At 60.9% G+C, this 24,431-nt stretch overlaps 1 protein-coding gene across 1 annotated transcript in view; it reads right to left on the bottom strand.

Annotated features, from left to right (window-relative positions):
- Nucleotides 1-436: 436 nt before the first annotated feature.
- Nucleotides 437-24,431, bottom strand: part of Ntng2 (netrin G2) — a 58,798-nt gene continuing 34,803 nt past the window's right edge. The window contains exons 4-10 of the mRNA XM_027945605.2: nt 11,947-12,119; nt 9,033-9,059; nt 5,529-5,603; nt 3,940-4,041; nt 2,518-2,685; nt 1,131-1,265; nt 437-672 (exon numbers count right to left, since the gene is read on the bottom strand). Of these exons, the coding sequence (XP_027801406.2) occupies nt 437-672; nt 1,131-1,265; nt 2,518-2,685; nt 3,940-4,041; nt 5,529-5,603; nt 9,033-9,059; nt 11,947-12,119 (916 nt within the window). The remainder of the gene's footprint in view (nt 673-1,130; nt 1,266-2,517; nt 2,686-3,939; nt 4,042-5,528; nt 5,604-9,032; nt 9,060-11,946; nt 12,120-24,431) is intronic.

Below are 24,431 nucleotides of genomic sequence, written 5' to 3'. Positions count from 1 at the left end.
GGGTGTGTGCAACAGTCCTGCGTGTATGTGAGGTCGGGGCGGGATCTGGGGGTGTTGGGGCGAGCAGCGTTTCTCCCGGCCCCCTGTCTCACGGACAGCAAAGGAAAAGAAAAGTGAAAAGAAAGAGAAATTAAGAAAAATAAAATAAAGAGGCGGCAGGTAATATAAAAGAAAAACTAAAACCCAAATCGCAGGCTGCAGGGGCAGGACCCCACAGCGCCCCAGCTGCGAAGGGAGGGCAGTGCCGGGCGGCGCGGTGCCGCGAGGCGGGAGCGGGAGGGCGGGAGGACTCTGCTGAGTAGCACCTGGGAGCAGCTCGGCCGCACCCTTGTCGCCGCCCGGCCTTGGACGCCTAGGATCCCCGGACGCGAAGCGCGGGGCGCATGGCGCAGAGCGCGCGGTCCACCCTCCCCGGCCGCGGGTCCCCGGGCAGAGCTCAGCAGCCCAGGCGGGCGGCCAGCCCTAGCAGCAGCAGGCAGCCGAGCAGGGTGGCGGGACGCGGGGCGGCCCCGGGCGCGCGGTCGCAGTCCAGGCCGCCGTCGTCGTCGGCGAGGTCGCAGCGCGGCTGCTCGCAGCGCACACCAGTGTAGCCGCGCGGGCAGGCGCAGCGCTGGTTCTGCAGGCAGGTGCCGCCGTTCTGGCAGAGCAGCTGGTCGTCGTCGCACACGTTGGCTGCGGGGCGGAGGGGGCAGTTGACGCGGCTGGTGGCTGGTCCACCCCCCATGTTGGAGCTTCTGTGACGGGCATAGGGGAACCCTTGGGGCACGGCCTGGACCAGGGCACGTGAGGCTCAGGGCGTACTTGGTGCAAAACGCCCCTGCTTGGTTGGTAACGACGCCCGGCAAGACCTGGCCCCGTCTGCCTCTGGCTGCCGCTCCCCCTGCTCCGCTCCGGCTCGGGCCTCGGCGCAGTTCTTCAGGCGCACCTGCCGCCTCGCCTCCAGAGCCCTGCCACGCTCTTCCACCCTCGGCTAACGCCCACTCACCCCTGGGCTCTCCACCCCAGCTCGGTCTCCCTAGAGGTTTCCACCGGGGAAGGACCCTGCCCACTAACACATTAGGCCCCGCCCACAGGGGGGGTCCCTCCCACCCCGCCCCGCCCATCCGGGCGGGCGCGCACTCCGCACTCACGGTAGCAGCCCTGGCGCCAGTAGTGCGTGGGGAGGCAGTCGTCGCACTTGGGCCCCACCGCGCCCTCGCGGCACTCGCAGAAGCCCGTCTCGTTGCACCGGTCGTGCACGGAGCCGATCTGGTTGCAGTTACATTCTGGGAGGACATGTGCATGGGCGCGCCGTCAGGGTGACCGTGGGTGCCATCCGCGGGGACCGCATCCCACCGGGCTTCCCACCTCTCCCAGCCGGGTCTCCCTGTCTGCTGGAGCCCGCGTCTGGACAGCAGGTGGAGACTGCCTGGAAAGTCTAGATCTCAAGGGAAGACTCCATCTTCCTCGCCTGGCCCTGGCGCTGTGTGGCTCGGGCTAGTCCCTTCCCCTCTCTGGACAACTGGAGGGGTACTCATTCTTTGCAGCCCTGAAGAGCTATGAGTCTGACAGGTGGCAGGCCACCAAGCATCTGTCTAGGAGGCTGTGGAGTGTGGGTATGAGGGGTGACCCCTCCACAGGGCTGCCCTCCTTCTGCCCAGCAGGATGGTGGAGGGGTCGAATCCCTCCATCTCCCAGTCGTGGAAGCCAGTGCTCTTACCGGGATTGGAGATAGAGACAGGGAGAGAAGGGGGCACCTCTAATCTGACTGGCCCGATGTAGCACTGGCAGCAGGATTCCGTTTCCATCACTCAGAGGAGATGGAGTTACCTGAAGGCTGCTGCCTTGGTTCAGGCCACAGCTCCAGCCTCACAGCAGCCCCCCCTCTGCACAGCCAGGGCAGCCTGCCGGGGTGCGCAGTGGGGCCCCCTGGCTGGCTGGCAGTGGGGACAGCCTCTGAAGCTGAGACCTGGTCTCTGCTGCACACAGGTGGCGGGCAGCCCGGGCTCCCCTCCCTAGGCTTACAGGGTGTGTTGGTTGGGTGTTATGGGTTTGGCTCTCTGGGATGGTCTGTCCCCTGTGTGGGCCCAAGGCCTCCGTGCATTTTCTTTTCCTCTACCCCAAACCCGTCTTGGAGTAGAGTGTTGAGAAAGCCAAGCAGGGCCCACAGGGCAGCTGGTGTGAGCTGGGCCTCTGCTTATGAAGCATTTGAAGGAGACGCTTCAGCAATAGAAGAGGTTGAAAGCCTTTAACCTGATCACCTCCCGATCTTACAGTGTGGAGTCAGAGAGGGCAAAGGACTGGCCCAAAAGCACACAGCAAGGCCAGCTCTAGAACCCAGCCTTCGCCTCTAGCTAGAGGCTCTACATCTCCAGGGAAGAAGCTACGGGTGGTCGCTAGCAGAGCAGCTCTGCAGGCATCTGTCCCTAGAGGCACCTACTGGAGGGGGCCCTGGGTTGGGATTTCTGCACCACCCAGGTGGTTTCACCCAGGGCCTCCGCCCAGCCCTGCCCTGGCTGCCTGCGGCCTGCACCTTACCGATGCAGACGTTCTCGTCGTCCAGCTCAGCCGAGCCGTTGCGGTAGTAGCCCAGGCGGCAGTGCTGGCAGTGCTGGCCCCTGGTGTTGTGCTTGCAGCTGACACAGGTCACCACGTTCAGGAAGTCGATGTAGCTGCAGCGGTTGGAATGGCCGTAGCACTCACAGTCTGGGCCGGCCAAGCGGGAGAGACACCCACGGTCAGTGAGCATCTGAGGAAACTGAGGCATGGGGCAGGAAGGACCCACCCCAGGACATGAGGGGAGGGAGGGAGGCATCTTTGGAAGAGGACCCAGAAGGTGCCCCAGGCCTCAGACACTGGTGTGGCATTTGGAAAGAGCCAGGCCTTCTAGCTCAAAGCCAGCAGGACCCATGCAGTCCTGTGGTCAGGGACCAGGAAGGGCATGGGCAGCACCTGCTACCACCTGGCCAGCTGCCAGGGCAAAGTGCTCTCGAAGGGTGCCCGCACACCAGGGTGACTAGAAACTGATTCATGCATGGAGGACAGGGTGGTGCTGCCAGGCTGTGAGCTCAGGGGAGGCAGTGCCCGAGTTCCTGGCTGGCCATCACGTGGCCAGGGCTCCGCGGATGGCTGAATGCATGCACAGATGCTGGACGAGAGGGAATGAGCCAGGAGCTTCTTTCCCGTGCTGCTTTGGAAGAGGGTTGGGAGAAAACCACCTGTCCCTGTCCCTACAGGACCGACCCTTTGTGATTAGTCTGAGCTTTTCATGGTTTTGATTGGCATCAGAGGGCAGGTTTTGCAGGGCCCTAGGCATCTCCCTGATCCCTCCTGGTCCCAGAGGGCTTCTGATGCTCGCTGATCCTGGAGAAGAGCCACCCCAGTGCCATCACGGGGCCGCCGCCAGCCCCTTCATGTGGTTCTTAGGCTGACTCCTGCCCAGTGGCTTTGCCAAAATCGTGGCCACCTGGGGCAAGGGTCCCAGGTGGACTCCACAGGGTGTGAGAGACGCTGGAGAAGCAGCCTATGAGAGATGGGGGCCTCTCCACCCATGGGCCTCCTGGACCACCCCTTCACCTCATCACTTCAGAAGGAGGAAGGGCATCTTCCAAGTGTCCTGAAGAGCAGCGCCAGTGACCAGAGTGGCCCAGATTCTTCTTCAACCAAGCGAGCCCCTGGGCCACAGCTCCCAAGGGAGTCAGGACAGGCTATTTCTGGCAGCAACTCTGCTGCCGTGGGCCTGCCCACTGTGCCCAGTTGGCTTCTGACTCATACTTGTCTCCAGCTCCCGTGGGGCCGGAGGGCCGGAGGGCAGAGAGGCGCAGTTTAACCTTGACCCAGCTACTCTAGGAGGGTTTTCTGAGCAGGACGCCAGTGGTCCTGTCCTGCACCCTTTTTTTCCAGTGGAGGTGGGGAAGAGATGTGGGGGGAGGGCTGGTCCAGCCCCAGGCCTTCTCTTACCTTGGAATTCTTCAATAGGCATCACTTGAGGAGATTTGGGCTTGAGCTGGAATAGTTTGGAGCTCTTAGCAGGGGTGGGGACAGCAGCGGAAGTGCCCGCAGCTTGGAGAGATGAGAAACAAGCTCTTTCACCTGCCACTGTCCAGCTGCCCCGGGGTGGGCAGCCCAAGCCCAGTGAGAAGATGGACAAAGTCTCCTGAGATGCCCTGGGCCAGCTCTGGGCCAGCCTTGTCACCTGCTCACTTGGAGGTAGGGGGAGGCCACCCTGGTGTCAGAACACATGCCCTCAGGGGGGGAGTCAGGCCCCTCTCAGAGACTGGGAGTCGAAGCACCTTGCTGCAGGTGAGCTCCCAGGGCCGGCCGGATTCCGTCTCTGAGACCATCTACTACCCATCTGGATCAATCCCCCCAAGTGACCTCTCTGCCTCCGACATCCCCCAGAGTGCCGAGCGAGACACTCCCTGTTGGAGGGTTTCTGACAGGATGAGAATCTCTCTAAGACTCCTGGCACGCCACCCTCCGCCTCAGCCCCCAAACTCTGTGGGCATCTGACCCACCATCTGAACCCAGCACTAGCGACCTGGGCATCTCCTGTCCTTTCTGAAGAGCCTCCCTGCACCACTAAGGTGTCTGTTACTGTCCCTGGATTCCCACTTCCAAGCGTTGCAAGCCAAGAATGCGGACGTACCTGTCTCCATCTTCTGGGATCCCAGGGAGGCCCCAGCCCCTGTTAGGGGTGAGCATGCCACTGTCCCCTCTGGGAGTCTGTGGAGACTTACTGGGTCCAAGGAAGGGAAATGATGGCTTCAGCTGGCTCTACCTGTCTCTGTCACCACGGGGAGGCCTCCAGGTTGCTAGGAGCTGAACTCCATAACTGTGGGCCCAGCTGGGGAGCCCCTTGCCAGCAGAGGGCACTCAAAGCCCTGCTCGCCGCTCAGAGATGGCACAGGGCTGAAAACAGGTGAGGGGCCAGCTCCCCTTGTGGAGCTAGATGGGCCTGTTTCCTACACATGTCCCCCCCTGACTCCCCATGAGGCCTGTGTCCCCCACTCCAGTGCAGAGAGACACTCTTGGCTTGTCCTCACGGCCTTCTGCTATCCCTCCCCGGCCTAGTCTGACCAGCAAGCTGACCAGCTTCCTGCCGCTGCCTGGCTGAGCCACCGCCCAGCCGCCCTCCCAGGTGCGCGCTCCCTTCTCCCTCACGCGCTCGCCAGCACCCTGTAGGTCTACCTGTCCCCTCTCTGGGCTCCGTCAATGCCTGTGATGAGGGTCCTGTGAACCGGGCGGCCAGTGAGAGGATTCCTGTAATGAGGGCAGTGTGGCCACCTGACTCTGACACCTGGGGGACTGTGGTGTCATGCCCTCCACGCAGCTGAGGCTGGCTGCAGAGCTCGGGCCTCCCCTCGCTGCTCTGGCCTGAGCTCCCAGATGCTTGTCTCTCTACACCCCTCCCTCAGTGCCTGGGATCTCCGTCCCACCCCGGTCCCCAACATGTGCACCTACTACCTCTACGAGGGACAGAGGGGCCCAAGGAGCTAAGGAGGGGCTTCTGGGGTCCTAAGGCCTGTCGCAGGCCCTGCCCCCCATACCTTCTGCACTGGAGGAAACCTGGGGCTGGGGGGAGCTCTCCCCAAGAGGGGCAGCTGTAGATGGCCTGGTCCACTCTTGCGGGGAAGAAGAGAAGAAGTCGAGTTATGCGAGGAGGTGACACCACCACACACCCACAGGCCCCTCATAAGAAGCAGCACTATGGAGGAAAGGCTCTGTCTACACTGGCCAGAAGACCTGGGTCCAAATCCACTACAGAGGCAGCATCTACACTACTGCAGCCCTGGGAGGTGCGCGCCCATGCACACACACACGCACAGTCATGTGCACACACACACACACACACGCACACACACATGCACACGCACACACTGCTAGACACCAGGGGGCCCCCATGCCTGAGAATCTGCGAGCCCTGGGCAGTCCTTCCTTCTGTGGAAAACTTGAACCTGGGGACTCTTCGACCCTCCCTGTGTGGTTCCCATTCTGACCAAAGGGCAGTGTTGGACCAGGTCCTGCGCCTGGCCCAGACTCTCTGCCGAGTTTCTGGCTAATGGCTGCAAAGGAGGATGCGTGTCCTGGCAGGGTACCCAATGTGTCCAGAGGCTCCCTGACACCTCTTTTCCAACCCCCAGCCAGGGACCGGAGTGTCCTCTGCCATCTGACCCACCTCCTGGGTCACAGCCCTCCCACCTCCCTCATTTTCTCTGGGGACCCGACATGGGTCGCCTGCCACACACCACAGTGCTCATCTCTGAGACCAACTAGGCACAGCGGGCAGCGTGGGCTGGGCTGGGGACGAGCTGCTCTGAGGGCATCCGAAGGACAAACCCAGAGGCTGGGGGGGGGGGCCGGGGGGGCTGCGGCTTCCCGCTTCCTGAAGGGGGCACCCACAATGAGGACGGAGGAGAAGAGACAGAATCTGCAGCTAACGTGGGCAGCACCCTTCCCAGCTGCAGCGAGGGCCTTGGACGTCAAGTTGACATTAGTGTGGCCTTCAGAGAGGAAACCATGCCAGGGGACTCAAATTGGCAAGGGCTTAATTAGAGCCGCAGCCCTCAGGCACCCTAACCCTAACCCCATCCAGGGCCTAGCGGGGAGGGACTAGCGCCCCCCCCCCCCCAGCTGAGGGAGAAACCTCGAGGCCAGGGAGTCTGACCAGAGGCTAAAGAGCCTGTTGGAAGGGCTGGAGAGGCCTGGGGCTATCTGGGGGCCAGGGTCTGGGGAGGGGAAGCCTCCCGCTGGGCTGTCCAGGACACGCTCAGGAGTGTGAGAAGAACGTTCCCGAGACGTTCCTGAGGCCCATCCAGAGCTAGGGGGCCAGGAAGCCAGGCCATAGAGGTGGTGCCACCTCACGGCGCCCAGGCCCGGGCATGGGTGGCAGAGGGGGCAGGGGCAGCTGAAGTCGGGGAGCCCTGAGCTCCCGTCCAGCATCTTCATAATCCTGAGGCCTTGGGCAGCTGCTCTTCCTTCCCTTCCTTTTCTTTTTTTAGAACAGCTTTATGGAGGTCTAGTTCACCACCATAAACCCCGCCGCTGCTTCCTAAGCCTCAATCCCACTCCCAGCGGGACTAGGAAAATGACAGCCTCCGTCACCTCCCCGCAGAGCAAGGGGCACAGCACAGCAGAGCGCAGCTCTGGGCTGGGCGATGCCCACTCTCACCAGCTGGAACATCACCCTACCCACGGGCCTTCGGGCGCCCTGGGGGCTCCAGGTTAAGGCTCTAGGGGAGGTGAGGACCCTAGACACTGAGGGCTCAGCCCACTGGCTGTCACCCTGAGCCACCGCTTCCCTTAACACTCGCTGCCTGGCACGGGGCGCAGGAGGCAGGGCCCACAGCCTGCCCACCCAGATGTTTGTTCTTGAGTCTGGAGGGAGGGTGTCTCCTGCTCCCAGCCAGGGTCCTAGGGACCTTCATCATGCAACCCTTTGGGGTCACCACTCTGACCCCTGTCTCCTTTCATGCTCAACCTCAGGGTCTGCCCTGCACCCCTCACGCCAAATCAGAAGCAGCTTTGGAAGAGGATTCAAGGTTGCTCAGAGTGCCCAAGTGGTGGGGAGGGTGGCCTGGCCCCCCGTGGGAACGGGGCAGACCCCCTCCCCTTCCTGGCCATTTTGCTCCTATCTGCCCTTCACTGTAGCACAACCGCAGTCAGGAGGCCGGGTCACTTATGTAGGAAGCCCCGACTTCTTCACCCCAGCTCTGCCCGGGAGGCTCCTCTGAAACACCATGGTCCCATCTTAGTTTGAGTGTCAGGGTGTCCCTTCGACCACTGGCCCCCCTGGCCCCTTGGCCACACTGGGATCAGGACCCTCCCAGGAGTGCCTCAGAGGCCAGGGGAGGAGGACTTTGGGAGCGGGAAGTGATGCCTGGTGCCTGGCTGGGGCCTGATGACAGGCTGGCTCAGCGGCCTGGAGGTCCCCTTGGGCCACACTCTCGCACGCCAGGGCACGAGTGCTTCCTACTCTAGGAGGCGGGCCCTGCCCAGGGCCAGGAGCAGGAGCAGTGGGTAGGGGACACTGGGATCACAGGCACCCACCTGTGGGCAGTGGGGTACTGGGGACTCTGGGGGCCTGGGCAGCAGATGTGGAGGGGGTGGAAGCGATGGGCTCCCCGCTTATGGCCACGGTGGCCATGGGGGGCTGGGGGGCAGGGTCTTTCCGGGACCTGCCGGCGCCTGGTGAGAGATGGGAAAGCAAGAGGAGGTGAGGGTCGGGGGAGCCGGGCACCACCAAGAAGACTGTGCCGATGCCGGCTGTGCACACCCGCGTCCCCTGTGGGGCCCTCCCTGCCCACTGGAGTCCCCGTGGGGGGCAGCCAGGTTGGGGAGGGCAGCTGGATGGGGTATGGCCCACGGAGCTGTGGTAGAGGGTGTCAAATGTCTTAGAAGCACTTCCGAGATTTGGGGCTTGCCACCAGCCGCCTGTTTGACAGGGGCCAGCCCCTTCCTGCTGGCTGCCAGAGCAGAAGGCAAGCCCTGCGCCCCGGGGGGGGGGGGTGCTGCCAGGAGGGCGTAAGTGAGCTAGTACCCAGTCCTAGTAGCCGGGTGCCTGGAGCCCTGGGGCCTGGCGACCTGTCCAGATGGTAGTAACAGCCGGTGGGAACCCCCGCCAGCACCCTCAGCCTCCTCATGACTCCCAGGACTCCCTTCCTGCAGGTGACCCACCAGTCTGACCTGCCCTGGGAGTTGAGCTGAGCTGGAAGGTGGGGGGCAGGATCTGTCACTGGCAGGAGAAGAAGGCCCCCCTTTCCTTGCCTAGCAGGAGAGACTCCTCCCAGATTTGGGGAGAGAGAAGAAGCCAAGGAATGAGTGGCGAGGGGAGCAGGGAGTGGGCCCAGGGGTCTAGGGGACCTGTGCAAAGGCCCTGAGGCTTCCAAAGCAGCACTAATGAAGCTCCTGGGGAGAAACAAAGGTGCCGGAGAGAGGCGAGGAAGCAAATGAGGGTGATGAGCAGAGGGAGCGCGAGGCCAGAGGGACGTCCAGCCCCTCCCTTCTCTGCTGCTCTTTCGGGACATACAAGGACGCTTATGTAGTCTACTTACTGCCAAAGGCGGAGCCCGCAGCGGCACCTGCGGGGAGACAAAGGGTCACAGAGCTGGCTGTGGGGGCAGAAGGGGACAGCTGTCTCCTCCCTGCAGAGGAGTGGCAGGGCAGGGTGAGCCCTCGGAGGTGTCCCTCCCTCCGAAGTCCCAAGCTCTGCCCCACTGCACTGCGGCAGGAGGAGCGACCCCTGGGCCCGGGGACCTCGGCGGAGGACGAGCCCATTTATTCCCACTGCCACCAGAGAGGAGGGGCCCACTTTGCAGATGGAGAAACCAAGTCTGGGAACTGTGAGCCCCCACGTGTCCGTGAGTGCCAGGCACCCCCTTTGTATTCGATTTCAGATTTGGGGCCCCACAGTGCAGGCAGGGACACGGAGGTGGCCCAACAGCCCGCCGGGAGTGCCTGGCTGCCCTGTGTTGAGGGGTCTCCGCTGGGCAGCGTGAGCATCCCTGGAACGGCAGCCCCACATGGGGTCCTGATGTCCTGCCCTGCAGGGGAGGAGGGGGCGTGGGGAGGAGGCCACGGGGCGAGGCCAGGCGCACCCTGAACCGGGCTTCCTGTGCCTCAGGAGGGAAGGAGGCCTGGGGTGTCTGACCGGAGGGAGGCCTCCCCCAGAGCTGGGGACAGAGGCACAGCCACAAACAGCGGGCAGGTGTTCCTGAGAAAGGCGTGTGGTGGCCCTAGGGCACATGGCTGTGGCCCCCACAGTCCGGGGAGGCGGAGGACGAGCATGGGGCATGGGTGGCGGGGTGTGGAGGGCCAGGCAGAGCTGACTGCAGGGAGCTCAGATGGACAAGGTGGCCCCCCACTGGGGCCTAGAGGGTGAGGGAGCAGTGGTCAGGGCAGAGGAGGCTCCAGGCTGCAGGACAGTCACAAGAGACGTCAGGAAAGGGATGTGGGGAGTTGGGGCTCAGGGGTAGGGGATAGTGGGGTTCTCCCAGCAGGTCCGATGAGTAGGGGTGCGTTCGGAGGGTTCCCAGGGCTCTGAAGCAGGTGGCCCCCAGAAGGGACGGCCTGAGGGGAAGTGGGGGGTGGAGGGCCGTGGGGTTCCTCAGCAGGGCTGAGGCAGGTTGGGGGGCACAGGCTCTGGGAAGGGAGGGAGCCTGGGCAGGTGTGGGCGGGGGCTCCAATCAGGTGACCCCCGCCCCGGCAGCTCCCCTGGGGACTATGCTACTTGCTGGGATGGGGTCATGGAGAGGGGAGGAAGGGTTGACCTGGGGCTGGGACCAGCTGCATCTCCTCCTCTGTCCTCTCCCTGTTGCCCCAGAGGCAGGGGACCCAGTGACACAGCACCCCTCCTCCCAGAGGTCCAGGAGGACCCCTCCTTCCTGGTGACGCCTGGGGAGGCAGTGGGGGGCTGGCTCCAGGGCTGTCTCCCCAAAATGGGAGCTGTCCCATCCACCCGCTGTGGAGAGGAGCGGAACCAGGCCAAGGCCAGGGCTGACGTCTGTCTGTCCATGCTGGTCAGATAGGCGAGGACTCCCCGCCTGAGGCGAAGGTGGGGCGCGCGTAACAGCAGGCCAGAGACCTGGCAGTGGACGCGGGCAGACAGGAGGCCCTGCAGAATCCTTCCTGGAATGGGGGAGAGGAGCTGGGAGTGCGGGCAGGGGGGGGAGGCGGGCGGGACAGGCCTTGGGACAAAGCGGAGGCAGGACTGCCAGGGGAGAGGGTGACACATTGAAAGAAAAGGTTCAGGACAAAAGAGATGGGGAGGGGACCTGGGAGGAGGGACCAGGCAGGGGGTGGGCCGCACCAGAGCAGTCAGTCTCTGTGCCTTTGAAGACCCTCCAGTGCTGTGAGGTGCTGGAGCATCGCCCGTTCAAAGTCCTGTCACGCCGGCCCAGGCCCCTTGTGTGACATGCCTGTCACGGCCTTGCCGAGCTTCAGCTTTGATCCGCCTAAAGCCACATGAATCTTTCCCCGTCAGGGCGGGTGCCCAGCAGGGCGGGGCGGTCCTGGGGCAGGAGGCTGCTGCCTGCCCTTGGCGTGGTCCGGGAGGTCTGGACCCCACCCTGGCCGTGACTCTTGCTGTTGTGCCGGGAGGCCCCGAGGTGGCTGGGTGGTGGAAGTGGCAGTTCGTCAATGTTGGGGGGAGGCCGGGGGGCATGCAGCGGGCCCTCTGTAGCCTCCGATGGGGACAAAGGACAAAGCCCTGACAGGTGTTGGACACGGGAAGAACCAGAGGCGCTCCAGGGTCCCAGGGGCGCTCCCCGAGCCAGCCAGGCCCTTCTCCACTCGCAGCCCAGCAACTCCCTGGGGTCCCTGATTTCCTGGAGGCACCTGTGGCCTACACTGGGGGCATGTGGTGAGTGGGGGACCCCTGAAGGGGTCTGCGATGCTGACCCTTGTGGGCAAACCCCTGCAAGGCCTTCCTGGCACTGGGGAGCGGGGGAGGGTAGGACTGGGCAGGCCCTGGGGCTCACCGAGGACCTCAGGGGGTGCCTCAGAAAACAGGAGAACAAGAGCCCCACATCCAGGGGCTGGGCTGGAAACGCCCAGGGAGGGGCCCCTGCAGCATGCGACACCATGAGACACGCGACAAGCATCCCGTGACATCCCGCGTGGGTCCTGCTTGCCTGGAGGGGGGGTCTCCACCCCCTGCTTCCAGGGGCCTCCTGCCTGCTTCTCAGTCAAGGGGGGAAGGGCAGCAGGAAGGGGGCTGGCCAGCTCATCCCGGGTTCCCCTGGGGCAGTGGGCCCGCGTGCCAGAGGGTCTCGTCACAGGCTCCCAACAAAATGTGTGTGTGTGTGTGCGCGTGCGCGTGTGTGCGTGCACACATGCACACACCCAGGCCTGCGTACATCTGTTAGTGTGTGTGTGCTTGTAAGCCCAAGGACACAAGTGTGTCCATATGTGTGCCAGGTGCACATCTGTGGGCTGCAGCCAGGCTGCCGGGGGCCGGGGCGTACGTACAGGCGTTGGGAGAGCCGTGGGGCAGCGGCAGGTAGGAGCCGGCGCGCCAGGCCCGCGTGCGGAAGTTCTTCTTGCACCTGCCGCAGTCGGGGCCCGTGGTGTTGTGCTCACACTCGCACTGCAGGCTGCCCTCGCGCACCGAGCACAGGTTGGCGTGCAGGTTGCACTTGCACCTGGGGAGACCCAGAGAGGGCAGAGAGGTCAGCAAGCGGAGGGCAGGCCGGACGGAGCGCCCCCCAGGAGCAGGCTGGGTGGTGCCGGGCTGGCCTAGAAGGCACCCTGCAAGGCCACCAGCCCAGCCTGCACCCAACTCCTCCTCTGGGACAGAAACTCCCAACTCCCCGTCCTGGGGAGGGTCTGCGGCACTTTGAGACCTCTTCCAGCTGGAGCCTGGACCTGCAGTCCGTCCCTTCTCCCAGCGTGTGGTTTCCAGGGTCCGATGCCGCTGACGGGACGGGCTGATCCCTGGTCCCAGTCGCTGTATTTCTAGGAACTCAGCTCACCTGCGCTCCTGACTGAAGGCTGACAGGTAGCAAGCGCTGCTCCCGGCCCTCCTTACTCGGACAGGGACCCCACCAAGGCGGCTCCTGTGCTACCCAGCGGTGGCCCACACCTACTTCCTGGAGGGCAGCAGAGAACCCCAGCTCCCAAACCCGCCAGTTCATCCACACATGTATTATTCATTCATTCATTCAAATATTTATAGGCAACTCATTATTCTGAAAACTGGTAAATAAAGGGAAGAACCAAGCATTGATCCTGCCTGTCCTACACAGACTGTACCTCAGGGCCACTGAACGTGGAGGGAAGTTTCTTTTTATAGAAGCATTTCATGTTAGGATCAGCAGCCCCAATGAATAAAGGGCTCCGGACGTTGAGAAGCGACGCCCCGAACATCACAGACAGAGACAACCCGAGAGAGTTTCCTGTAGGAGAAACGCCCCTGCCCAGAGCCACTGAGGAGACTGAGTGGACTTGAATGGGACCAGACAGTTCAGAGGATGGAGCCGCTTCCACACAAACCAGGGACACAGCCGCACGATCCAGGCTGCAGGAAGGGCCGGAAGGGAGGATGGATGGCAGAGAGGGGACCCCGATCTAGAGGCCCTCAGCGGCCATCACCCCGGGCAGTGTGAGCCTCCTGGATTTGGTTCCCACGCTATGTACCCTCCACCACACACGGGATCCGTGGAACTTTGGACGCTGACTATATTTTCTGCTGCTAACGTTCATCGGGTGTGACGATGATGATATGGTCATGTGCCACAGACAGAGTCCTTGTCTGTTACAGAGGTACCACAGATAATGGCAGGTGAAATTAGCTGACGACTGGGATTTGCTTTCAAATACAAAAAGGGGAAACATGGACTGAGATACTAACGAAGCAAGAAGCACCGCTCGTGGACAGCTGAAATGACAGGCGCGTCATGGTGGATCCCCTCTTCTTTCATCTGTGTGTTGGAGAGTCTCCACAGTACAAGGTTAGAGAGAAAGAGCTTTATATTCTGATACGGGAAGATTTCCAAGATATACTGTCAATTTTTGGAAAAAGCAGATTGAAGACTGATGTGTTTAGTAGAATCCCATTTTTATTAAAATATGGAAGGAGAAATATTCACAGGGTTCCTGTTAAGAGGCAGGCTCTAGCTTGGCACAGTGGCCATGCCTGTAATCCCAATGGATCTGGAGGCCGAGGGGGGGGATCACAGGTTCAAAGCCAGCCTTAGCAACTTAATGAGGCCCTGAGCAGCTTAGTGAAAACTTATCTCAAAAAATAAAAAGAGCTGGGATGTGGCTCAGTGGTTAAACACCCCTGGGTTCAATCCCTGGTACCAAGGAAAAACAAGAAACAGGCTCTGATCCGAGAGCAGGCGTCTGCTGTCCACAGGGCAGAGGGGCCGCTCTGGCGGAGCCTCAGGTCCAGCTGAAAGACGATCTTAAATATCAGTAATGGGCGTGGAGGCCAGGAAGAAGGACAAGTAGGCCACCCTGGTGACACTGGACAGTAGGTCCAGAACCCTGGCCCTGTGGAAACTGGAGGGAGCCTAGGGCGTCTACAGACTTGTTACTAAGTTACTAACCACTGACCTTCATAACCGTAACAGGTTGCTAACAGGGAAACTGCAGGGGAGACGGACTCACGGCAACTTCCGGCCACAAGTCTCTGCAAACCTGAAACTGCTCTAAAGGAGTCTCCTAATTATTGCAGTCCACTGTCCTTTTCAACTGTGTCAGTGCCCAAGCGCTACATAAAGGGGGAGCAGGGGGTCCCGATGCCGTCTGAGGGTGCAGAACGGGTTTCTAGGAAGACAGCATCAGGCAGAATAGAATCCAGCTTTGAAGGAAATAAGAAAGTAGTTTATTCTACTCTAAATATTTCTCCTTGCAAATTTTGATAAAAACAGGATTCTCCTAAACCCATCAGTCTGCGATTTGCTTTCCCCAGATATTGACAATCCATCTCAGAAATCCTCCCATATCAGAATACGAGGGAAACATCAAATATGAGTGACCAGCTCTGGGAGCATGGATCCACGTCTTCCGGAAGGAGAGCTACGAAGAGGAAGAAGTAGCCACCACTCCTGGGGACAGATTCAGAGGCCGTGCACATCAGCTCATTCAGGGGCACCCAAGGCAGGGAAAGGTGTGGAGGGTTTCTGCCCCTGGACTGCGGGACGTCTTCCTGCGTCTCAGTGGGAAGACTGGTCCCATTGGGGCTGCTCCTTGACAAGTGGAGGACCCTTACCAGGCCCAGCACACACCCCAGGAAGTCTGCCCACTGTGAGGACAAGCCACCGGTTTCCCAAGGCAGAGGTGGCCCCTGCTCAGCCGCCTTCTGAAAGGTCAGCCGCTGGCACTTGGTTGGCGGGGTCTATTGTGATCTGGTTTCTTCTGAAACATCACAGCAGTTTTAAACTAGAACCTGCAAGGGGATTAAGTGCCGCCAGCCAGAAAGGGAGAACCTTCTAGAAACAACAAGAGCATGACGGAAGCCCCCTGGGGCTGAGAGGAGGTCAGAGGGAGGAAGCAGCCTCTCCAGGGCACGGGGTGGGACAGCCAGGGGCGGGCGGAGTGTCCTGCTGGGTGTGTGCTCCATCTCCACCGTTGCCCCGGTGACTGGTTGGCTTGGGAGCAGAGGGAGAAGGCGGGGACCAGGGACGGCACCTTGGGCCCTGTCCCCTCGTGCCAAGATTGTGTTCTGAGGGCCGGGACGTGGCTCAGGGGTGGAGCCTGACTAGCGGGGTGGGGTCTGGGCTCCGCCCCAGTTCTGCAGAAAGAAAAGAACACGGTTCCTGGCTGTCTGGCCGGTGCCCTTCCCTGCTGCTTCCCCCACGGGCTCTCACACCGCCTTCCCAGGGCGGGGCACTGAGCCGTCCAGGAAGTTGAGGGCAGAAGGTTTTCCCCGGCCTAGGCTGGCTCCACGCGGGGTCTCTGGGCCTTGCTGCAGGATGGGAGCCCGCGCAGCGTGGGTTTCTGCTTTCAGCACCCCTTCCATGAGTTCCCCGGGGCAGCACTTATTCCAGAAGAGCCTGGCGCTAGAGGCCACTGTCAGGTGCACCTCCCCCGAAGGACGCGTCCATCTTGCAGTGGGTTGGTGGGAAGGAACCGGCCGTCCCTCGGGAATTCTCTGTGTGGCCAGATGGCAGGAGACTCTCAGGTTAGGCACCATCACGTTGTCAAATTCTACTTCAAGCCACAGGCAACGTTCCTAACACGAACGGTGCCCAAATGTGTGCCCAAATGTATGCCAAGTGGGTCTCACTGGAACCTCTTGTCACCTTCATGTTACCAGCAAGGACACCAAAACTTGGAGAGGTGTAGCCCCTTGCCCAGAGTGATGGGGCTGCCCTCAAATGTCACTGGGGGTAGAACCCAGAGGAATCTGCCTCCAGAGGCCAAGCCACCAGCATGGGATAGAATAGGAGCTGCCAGACAGTGGGACACGGGGTCGGTGTCGTAGCTGGGGCTGGAGGCGATGTGGTTCTCTTCTCTGTCAGTTCTTACACTCTCAGCATCTCTACAGCAGCAGGCGCAGCTCTCCTCTGCACAGGGCAACAACGTCACCTCGCGGAGCACGGAGGGCCTTCGGGCAGTGGCGAGTCTTGTCATCACGATGGTGGGTGTTGACAGCAGGGGAAGCTGGGACAGGGCTGGGGACATGGGACATCTCTGCACCTGAGGCTCAACTTTGCCAAGAATCTAAAATTGCTCCAAAATACAGTCTGCGTTTATTTACAAGCAGGAAGGGAGGCGGCTTGCTCCCAAGCGCACTCCTGTCCTGGTAGGAGCAGCGAGTCCTTCCAGCCTTGGGGGCTGTTCCGCAAGCCGCCACTTTTCATATGCACCGTGCGCTGCTTGTGTCCCCCTGGAATTCTCTGGAACAGAATCCCAACGCACAGCAGAGGCCCTGTCCATCAGCATTAGCTGATGGTGAGCTGTGTGGGCTGAGCTCCCCAGTCCCGTCTGGAACCCCACACGCTCCCAAACCCATCATTTGGAGCGTGGAAACGAGGCCACAGTGGAAAGTCCCTCGCCTGAGCTCAGGCTGGGGGTCGAGCCACATTGCGGGAGCACTAGAGACGGCACAGATGACCTCAGGCTGAGCTCATGAGACGCACATGTGCAAACATTCCCAAATCCAAGACATCCCAACACCCCAGACGCAGGCAGCTCCGCCTGGTTCCTTTAGTCCACTTGGCTAGCTCAGAGGGAATCCTGCCCCGGAGAACTCAACAGCAGCACCAGCCAAAAAGGGACCGAGAAGAAGCCTGTTCACTCTCTGGAGTCCCAGTCCCTCCACCCGCACATAGTGCTGTGGACCTACTATGTGCTCAGCTCTGGAGAGGCCCAGAGGGGCTTGGGCAGGCACTTGCTGGCCTCAAGGGCTCTTCTTCCTGGGAACACTGGACCCCAGAGATGGTCCACAGCAGAGACCAGTTCCTGTGCATAGACCTTTTTGGTCAAGGTTATGATGTCCTCCAAAACCCCCAAGCCCCACTCTCTGCCCACTGCACAAGAGTCACATGCACGTTACTGTATTAAAGGCTCTGACAAGTCCTGCAGGAAAGAAACCTGTCTGACTTTGTCTGATAAAAGTTTGTTTGCAGAATGTACTTGACCTCAGAAGGTTTCAGGTTTTTTTCCTTCTAAATTCCTATTTAACACCCCACTGAGCCAGCTGGAGAGGAACACCCCAGTTGTATGAAGCCAGGGATATTCTCCACACCATTGGCCTGAGGAAGGGATATTTTTAGATATCAGCTACATAAAGAAAAGATTGCCATCAACTCTGGGTGATCACATTGACCTTGACTTATTAAAAATGCATAAGAGCCCGGCTGAATCTGAGCAGCATATTGCAACCACGATAACAGGGAGCCTGAGCTGTCAGGGCTGGACTGGCCTGGGCGCACGGGGTGGGGAGCAGCCTGCTCAGGACCATGCAGTTGGTCTCTCCTGACCCAGCCCAGCTGTCCCTCCCTGACCCAGGCTCTGCTCAGGCGCCATCCTGCCAGCCCCACTCCCCAGTCCTGTCTCTGTGGGAACATGAGACAATGTCCTGGCCTGTCCCACGCCCTGCCTGAGCCCTGGGATGAGCGCCATGCCCCCTCTTCACTGCCCTCCCAGCGTGGCATGGGACGGCTGGTCAAGGGCTGGCACAGAGTCCCAGCCAAGGGCAAGCACTTCTTGGTCTTCCTGACTTCTCTAGGTGCTCGGAGTGACACCGTGCACGTGTGTGTGAGTGTGTGTGTGTGCGCGCGCGCGCGAGCATGTGCGGTACTTCGGAATGGGGCCTGACTTCTCCAGCTCTCTGGTGTCCCTCTCTGTCCCTTGCCTCTCTGCAGCATGTGCTCCGATCCTGTCGTCCTCTGAGCTTTGCACCCGCTGTTCCCTCTGCCTCCACAGTGCTTCCAGGCTCCCGCCCTCCTCCTGGAGCCCACACTTAGGGGCAGTGTCAGGCCCCAGGCCAAGTGCCACTTCTCAGGGCAGCCTCTGCCACCCCTCCCTGCGGGTACTCTCCCTGGCTGTGGAAGTCCTCACAGTCACTGTCATCTCCCAAGGGGACATCGAGGTGATCTGGGGTAGAGGGTGCGTGAAATGCTGAACGGCTCCATAGGCCGCCATCTAGTTTTGAACAAGAGTATTTTTTTCAACAAACTGATCAAACAGAACTGTGACCTCAGGAGTGTCATTGCCCAGGTGAGGCCAAAACATTTAAAGTGAGAAATACAACGGGGTGTACACCGGCATGTGGCCAGACCCTCATGTCCCACCGCATGAAAAATCAACTCAAAATGGACCAAAGACCTAAAGGTAAGAGCAAACCCCAGAAACCCTCAGGGGGAAAATTGGGAGTGAATGGTCAAGACTTTGGATTAAGCAACAGTTTCTCAGAAATCACAAAACAAAGGCCAACGTGGGAAAACAGATACCCTGGACTTCATCAAAGCTAAATATCTTTGTGCTTCTAGAAGGTGAAAAGACCACCCACTGATGGGGAGGAAAGGTTTGCAACTTTCATATCTGAGGAGGGACCTAGGTATGATATGGGATGAACTCCGACAGCTCAAAAATAAAAAGACTGATAACCCAAGGTCTAAAATGGAGGAAGGATCTGGATGGTCACTCCTTCCAAGATATGTGAGCTGCCAGCGGGCAGGTAAAGTCGCTCAGCTCTGGCCACCAGGGGAATGCGCATGGAAGCCAGGAGGAGCTGGCACTTCACACCCCCAGGTGGCCAGGGGAGAAAGAGGCGCCACCGAGGGTGTGGGGGGGTGGGAAGCAGCCCTCCAAGGCAGCCCTCTGCTGGAAGGGCTCCGTGCGCCGTAGAGAGCTGGGCAGGGGCCGGCCATCCCAGCCCAGGTGCGCGCCCAGGAGGGACGAAACACAAGTCTGCGAGAGCCCTCCGCAGGACAGCTCGGGCAGCACCAGGCAGACGCGGGGGCGGGACAGCCGGGTCCGCAGACAGAGACCAGGCTCTGCGCAAGGGCAGCGGGAGCTTTTCAGCCTTAAAACCAGATGGAGCACGGACGGTGCTCCTCGGCTGCACCTCGAAAACCTCCTACAAAGTGAAACAAACCGGACACCAAAGGGCAGCTGCCGTGAGTCCATTCGTACAAAATGCCCAGCGTCCGAGACGGACAGCAGGTCAGGGCTGGGCTCACGGGGAGGCAGGACTAAGGGAGTCCCCTAAGGGGGCCGGGTTTCTTTTTAGGGCCACGAAAATGCCCTAACACTGCGCGTGGCGGTGGTAGCACGCGCTGGGGATGCTCCAGAGGCCACTGAGTAGCGGGTTTCAAATGGACGGGTTGCAGGGCAGACGGGGGAGGGGTGCGGGGACATTGGAGGGGGTGCCTGGGCCAGGGGCCGCTCCGAGGTGTGCTCACTCCACGTACAGCCCGGTCCCTCTGGGCCTCGGAGGCTGCCAGGTAGAGACAAGGACCCTGGGGGCTCAGGGCGCAGTCGGCTGGGCTGAGCGCCCGGGGGAATTGGCACAGCCCTTCCCCACGACCACCATCTCCATCCTGCCCAGGCCTGGGAGGAGGAGCGCGCCCTGAAGTCCCGCAGCTGATAAGTGGCAGAGCCAGGCCTCCGCTGCGCTGTGGTGTCCCCAGCCCTCCCCAGAGCCCCGAGGCATCGGTGGGCAGGTTCTCCCGTCTGAGTGAGCACGATCCTGCTTGGCCTGGGCTGTCCTGAAGATCACGGACGTGGCCGCTTGTGATGGGGTGGGGGTGGGGGGCAGGAGGGAAGGGACACCCGCTAGTCTGCCGCCTGCACACCCAGGGCTGGGGCAGAATGAGCCCCGACACTGTAGGGGCCGCATGGGGCTGTGTTCCTTCCTTGTGCCCTTCCCATGGACGCGAGAGGGTGGCCCTGTTCCCCTGCCCACTGGCCTGGATGCTCTGCCACACGCTGTGTGGCCTTAGTCAAGTTGCTGACCTTGCTTTATTCCCACTTCCCATCCCTGGGATGGCTGTCGGGAGCCAAGGACCAGATGAGACACAGGCTACAAAGAGCTGCTTGAGGTGGAGAAACACTCAGTGAATGCCCTTTCCCATTTCTTATACTTAACAGCGTCTAGAGCCAGGGATCCCGAAAGCTTTCCGTGAATGAACGTTATCTAGCTCTTCACAAGAGCCTTAAAAAGAAGACGTTACTCCTATCAGACAAGGGAACGAGGCACAGAGAAGTTAAGCAAGTTGCTCAAGGCCACACAGCAGGTGAATCCTGCTGTAGGAAGGGTCTCATACAGGCAGCAGGCAGTGGCCTAAAGTCTCAATGTGTATGGGGGGGTGGGGGGCAGAAGTGCAACCAGGCCACCACCCCTGCAGACCCAGGCCCGTGCCTCCTCCCGCCCTCAGACCAGTGTCCTTCTGTGATTCTCTTCCCTGTCCCAGAAGGCCAGTGGGAGATGAAGTAAATAAAATAAACAAGCAGCACATATAAATAATTCACCGAGCACTCGTACGCGGTCGGGCGCTGTGAAACCCACAGGCCCACTGCTCCCGCTCTGCAGGGGAGAAGGCAGGACTGCCACAGTCAAGGCCTCTGGGTGGGAGCAGGGCTTGGGGTGCACTTCAGAGCCTGGCCTTCTCCAAACAGAGGCAGCTCCTGAAAAAAGGGATCCTGGCTCATGTCCCCCCAACGCGGGCCTCTGCCTGCGTCCAGGGCGGGGCGGCGTCCCGCGAGGCCTCCGGTCCCGATTTCTCCCCTCATCTGTGGGGTCAGTTTTCCCAAGGAATCACTTACTGAAGCTGACCTTGGAGCGCTGTCAGCCTCCCCGGAAAGCCACCAGCTGGGTCACCTGACCCGCTAGGCAGCCCTTCACTTGTCCAGCAGAAAAAAGCAGGACTCAATCAGGAACCGAGGGGCAGTTCGAGGCTGGCCTGCCTCCAGGGAGGTTCCCTGCCCCCGGACCTGGGCCCCAGCAGAGCCCCCAGTGTCAGCTTTGGGCAGCAGTGGAAAAGGTGCCAACAAGCACAGTGACACACACACACACACAGGGACACTTGGCCAGCAGCCAGGTCTGGCCCGGCCCTGCTGCTGATTTGTTGGTGACCTTGAACTCACCTCTCTGGCCCTCAGACCCCTTCAGCTACTCAAGGAAAGGCTGCGGGGTGTCTCACACACCAGCCTTGGTGCTTAACTGTCTGGGGGCCTCACTCTGCCGGGCACACAGCAGGTCCTCCATGTCTGAAAGGTGGGAAGGCGTTTTGCGCTCTGCGGTGACCAGACCCCTGCTTAAACCCGTCCCCCCACGTCGGCACAAACGTGGGCAGGTCTCACGGTGGCCTGTGGGACTGGAGTGAAGCTGTTCCCCTTGTCCAGGTGACACTCAGCAGCTCAGCACAGGGTCCGGCTCAAAGCGAGCCCCCCACCAACACCAGCTGTCAACACTGTTGCTGTTACTAATGGCCAAGAAGCCAGAGAGGGAAGGTGGGGGCACAGGGTGTCCGAAGCAGAGACCCCTTCCCTGGCCACCCCAAGGCTCAGGCTGTCCTGCTGACATTCCACTCCCGCAGCCATCAGACCCCTGAAGCAGACATGATCAGTGTTCTCCGGGGCCCTGGGGTCTCCCCCAGTGGGATGTATCCTCTGGTCTCTTGAAGTCACTTCTCCAGAGTCCCTTGCCCCATGGTTGCCAGATTTAGCAAATAAAAGTCCAATGTGGTAGCCTGGGACAGTGACCTGTGGTCTCGGCTACTCAGGAGGTTAAAGCACGAAGAAACTAGAAGTTCAGAGTTCAAGGCCAGCCTTGGGGACAGAGGGAGACCTCAACTCAAATGGAAAAAACAAAAAGAGTAATAAAAATACAGATGCCAGGTTACACTTGACTTTTAGATAAACAATGAATGATTTTTTGTTAGCATAAGTATATCCCATGAAATATCTGGGACATACTTATACTAAAGTTATTCCTTGTTGATCTGAAATTTAAACTTAATGGGGCATCCTGCATTTCATTTGACAGCTCCCCCCACCACCTCTGCTCAGCATGTGGCTGAGATTCACCTTCTGCCCTAACCCTGACCCTTCTCACTTCCTGGTGTGAGGTGCACCCACTCTCCTGCTGGAAGCTGGGCCTGCTGGCCCTCTGTCTACCCACGGACAGAGAGCTGCAGTGACCTTCTCAGATCAGTTGTCTCTTTTTCTGGAATTGGCGGGTCCCCACTGAGCCCCAGGGAGATCGCAACTGTTCAGGGACAGCGCCAGGCCTCACCTCCAGGGGAAGACAACCCAAGTTCTCGGAAACGTGGCAGGCACAGCTGGGGACCTGACAGCCAGCCACACGCAGGACGGCAGGGACACCAGCCCGTGCCAGGCTGGAGCGTGCCCTGTCCTGCAGGGAGGGGCAGGCAGTGCCCAGGAGCTGCCAGCGGGGGCACCATCTGGACCGGGTCCTGGCACCCGTGAGCCACAAAAATCGTGAGCTGGGTCCTTCCCTCTCCTGGCAGCAAGGAGCGGGGTGTTTGGAGCATCTCCCAGACAGGAGGGCGGCGGAATGTAGGTCAACCCCTGGCTGCCGGAAAGAGTGATGTCACCACTCCTGGGGAGGGCAGAAGCGGGAGTGTGGGGAGCCAGGACAGTGCGGGGCTGCACGGGCCCAGATCCGTGGAGACGTGGAGCCTCACAGGGACCCCCTGACACGGGTGCACGGGGCGGCGGCAGGGGTGAGGGCAGGCCTCGCCACGGGGCTCCCAGGGTTCGATCCACGAGTGCTTCTGAGGCCTGCAGGGGGCAGGCGGGGGCGCGGCCACGGTCCACACAGCCGCAGGGCCTTTCTCTTGCCAGGCAGAGACTGGTCTTTTGTTTGGGGAGAAACCTTTTTCTGGGTCTTGGGTTCTGAGAAAGCAAACGCCCTCCCTGCGCTGGCCTGGAGATGTCTCAGGAAGAGGGGCAGGAGTGACCCAGGCCACCTCCTGCATCCAGTAGAGGTGGCCCAAGGGCTTCCCTCCCAGCCGGGCATAGCCAGTGGGTGGGCCTCAAGCCTCCAGGCTGGCGCTGGCCACGGCCACCATTCAAGGCCTCCTCCTGGACACGGTCACTCCCACCCACCCTGAGTCAGGCTGTCACAAGACTCCATGGCCTGGGGGGTCCTTAGATATTTTTTGGTGGGTAGAAGAGGCCATCTCTAGCAGCGAGGAGACACTGGCAGCATCTAAAGCAAGCCAGGGTCAGGAGAGAAGCCACAGAGGCCGGCTGGGTGCATAGGTAAGGAGTGACGGGGGCCGAGACGTATCTGGGATGGCGCTGAGGGGCAGCTGGGAGAAGCCGGGCTTCCAGCCCACAGGTGGCTTGGGGAGGCACGGGCCTCGAAGGGGTAAAGGCTCCAAGGCTGCAAATCAAGACCAGAGACCCTGAGAAGACGAGGTGGGGGCCTCGCCTCCTGACCTGATCGGCTTTGCCAGGTGACGTGGACAGACGCCGGCTGGTGTTCCTCCCAGGATGCAGTGAGGCCGGCAATTGAGTTCACTGGCTAAATCAAATTTGGGCTTCTTCTATATTAAGTGCTTAACATCCGCCACCTCTCTCAGGCCATTGATAAATCCTGTTACAAAGCCAGCAGCCGCCCGGGGGAGGGGGAGGGGTGGGGAGGGGGGGCTGGTGGCCTTAGGTGACACTTAGGTGACCAGGCCGGCTCCCTAAGGCATGATTCCTCTTTCCTGTGGGAAGTCCCTTTACCCCCGAGGGAAGGGCCAGGCCCAAGCCCTAGGCCCAGGAGCCACTCCCCCACCGGGAAGGACAGGAGAGATGATGGAAGGGTGGGCGGCGATGAGGGTTGGGGAGCTCTCTGGTTCTGCCTCTGCCTCTGCTGGCCCCACGCCCCGTCCTTTGCTTTGATAAGACTCATTTGTCAGCTAAGTGAGTTCACTTGGCCATGAACTGGTGAGTGAGCGGCTTCTCCACACGCGCAGCCTGCCTGCTTCTGGGGCAGGTGCCACCAGCCTGGGGCGCGCGAGCTCAGAGCCCATGTGGGGTGTCAGAGCCCATCTGGGGTACTGGAGCCAGCGTGGGGTGTCGGAGCTGCATGGGGTGTCAGCTGCAAAGCCATGGGACTGCTGTGCCCCTTCAAGGCCAAGGGGATGCGATGGGGCTGCAACCTCCAGGAGCTCCAGAGAGGTGCTCACGGGCCCAGCCCTGAGGGTGAGGAGGGCTGAGTGCACAGGGTGCAAGAGCCCAGTGGCAAGCCCCGGGGAGGAGACCCAGGGCGGCTGGTGAGGGTGGGAGGGAGGCGGGTGGCTTATCAGACTGAACTACACAGTGGACTTGAGGTGAAGGTCAGTGGGAGGCCTGGAGGGTCGTGTGCAGAGACGCATGACCATATTCGTGTCCAGGAAGGCTGTGAGGGGAGGGGCCAGACTTCGGGGAGTGAGGAGCAGGCCGGTCACCCCCACACAGGATCCGGATCCCCAAATACCTCTTTTCTTGAGGCTGGGAGCTGATGGGTGCTCAGGCTGAGAGGGAGGGGGCAGAGGGTGGCC

Source organism: Marmota flaviventris, chromosome 13 (assembly GCF_047511675.1).
Source record: "Marmota flaviventris isolate mMarFla1 chromosome 13, mMarFla1.hap1, whole genome shotgun sequence".
Classification (NCBI taxonomy): Eukaryota; Metazoa; Chordata; class Mammalia; order Rodentia; family Sciuridae; genus Marmota; species Marmota flaviventris.
Note: the sequence above shows the minus strand (reverse complement) of the source record. Positions and strands in the feature narration are given on the sequence as shown.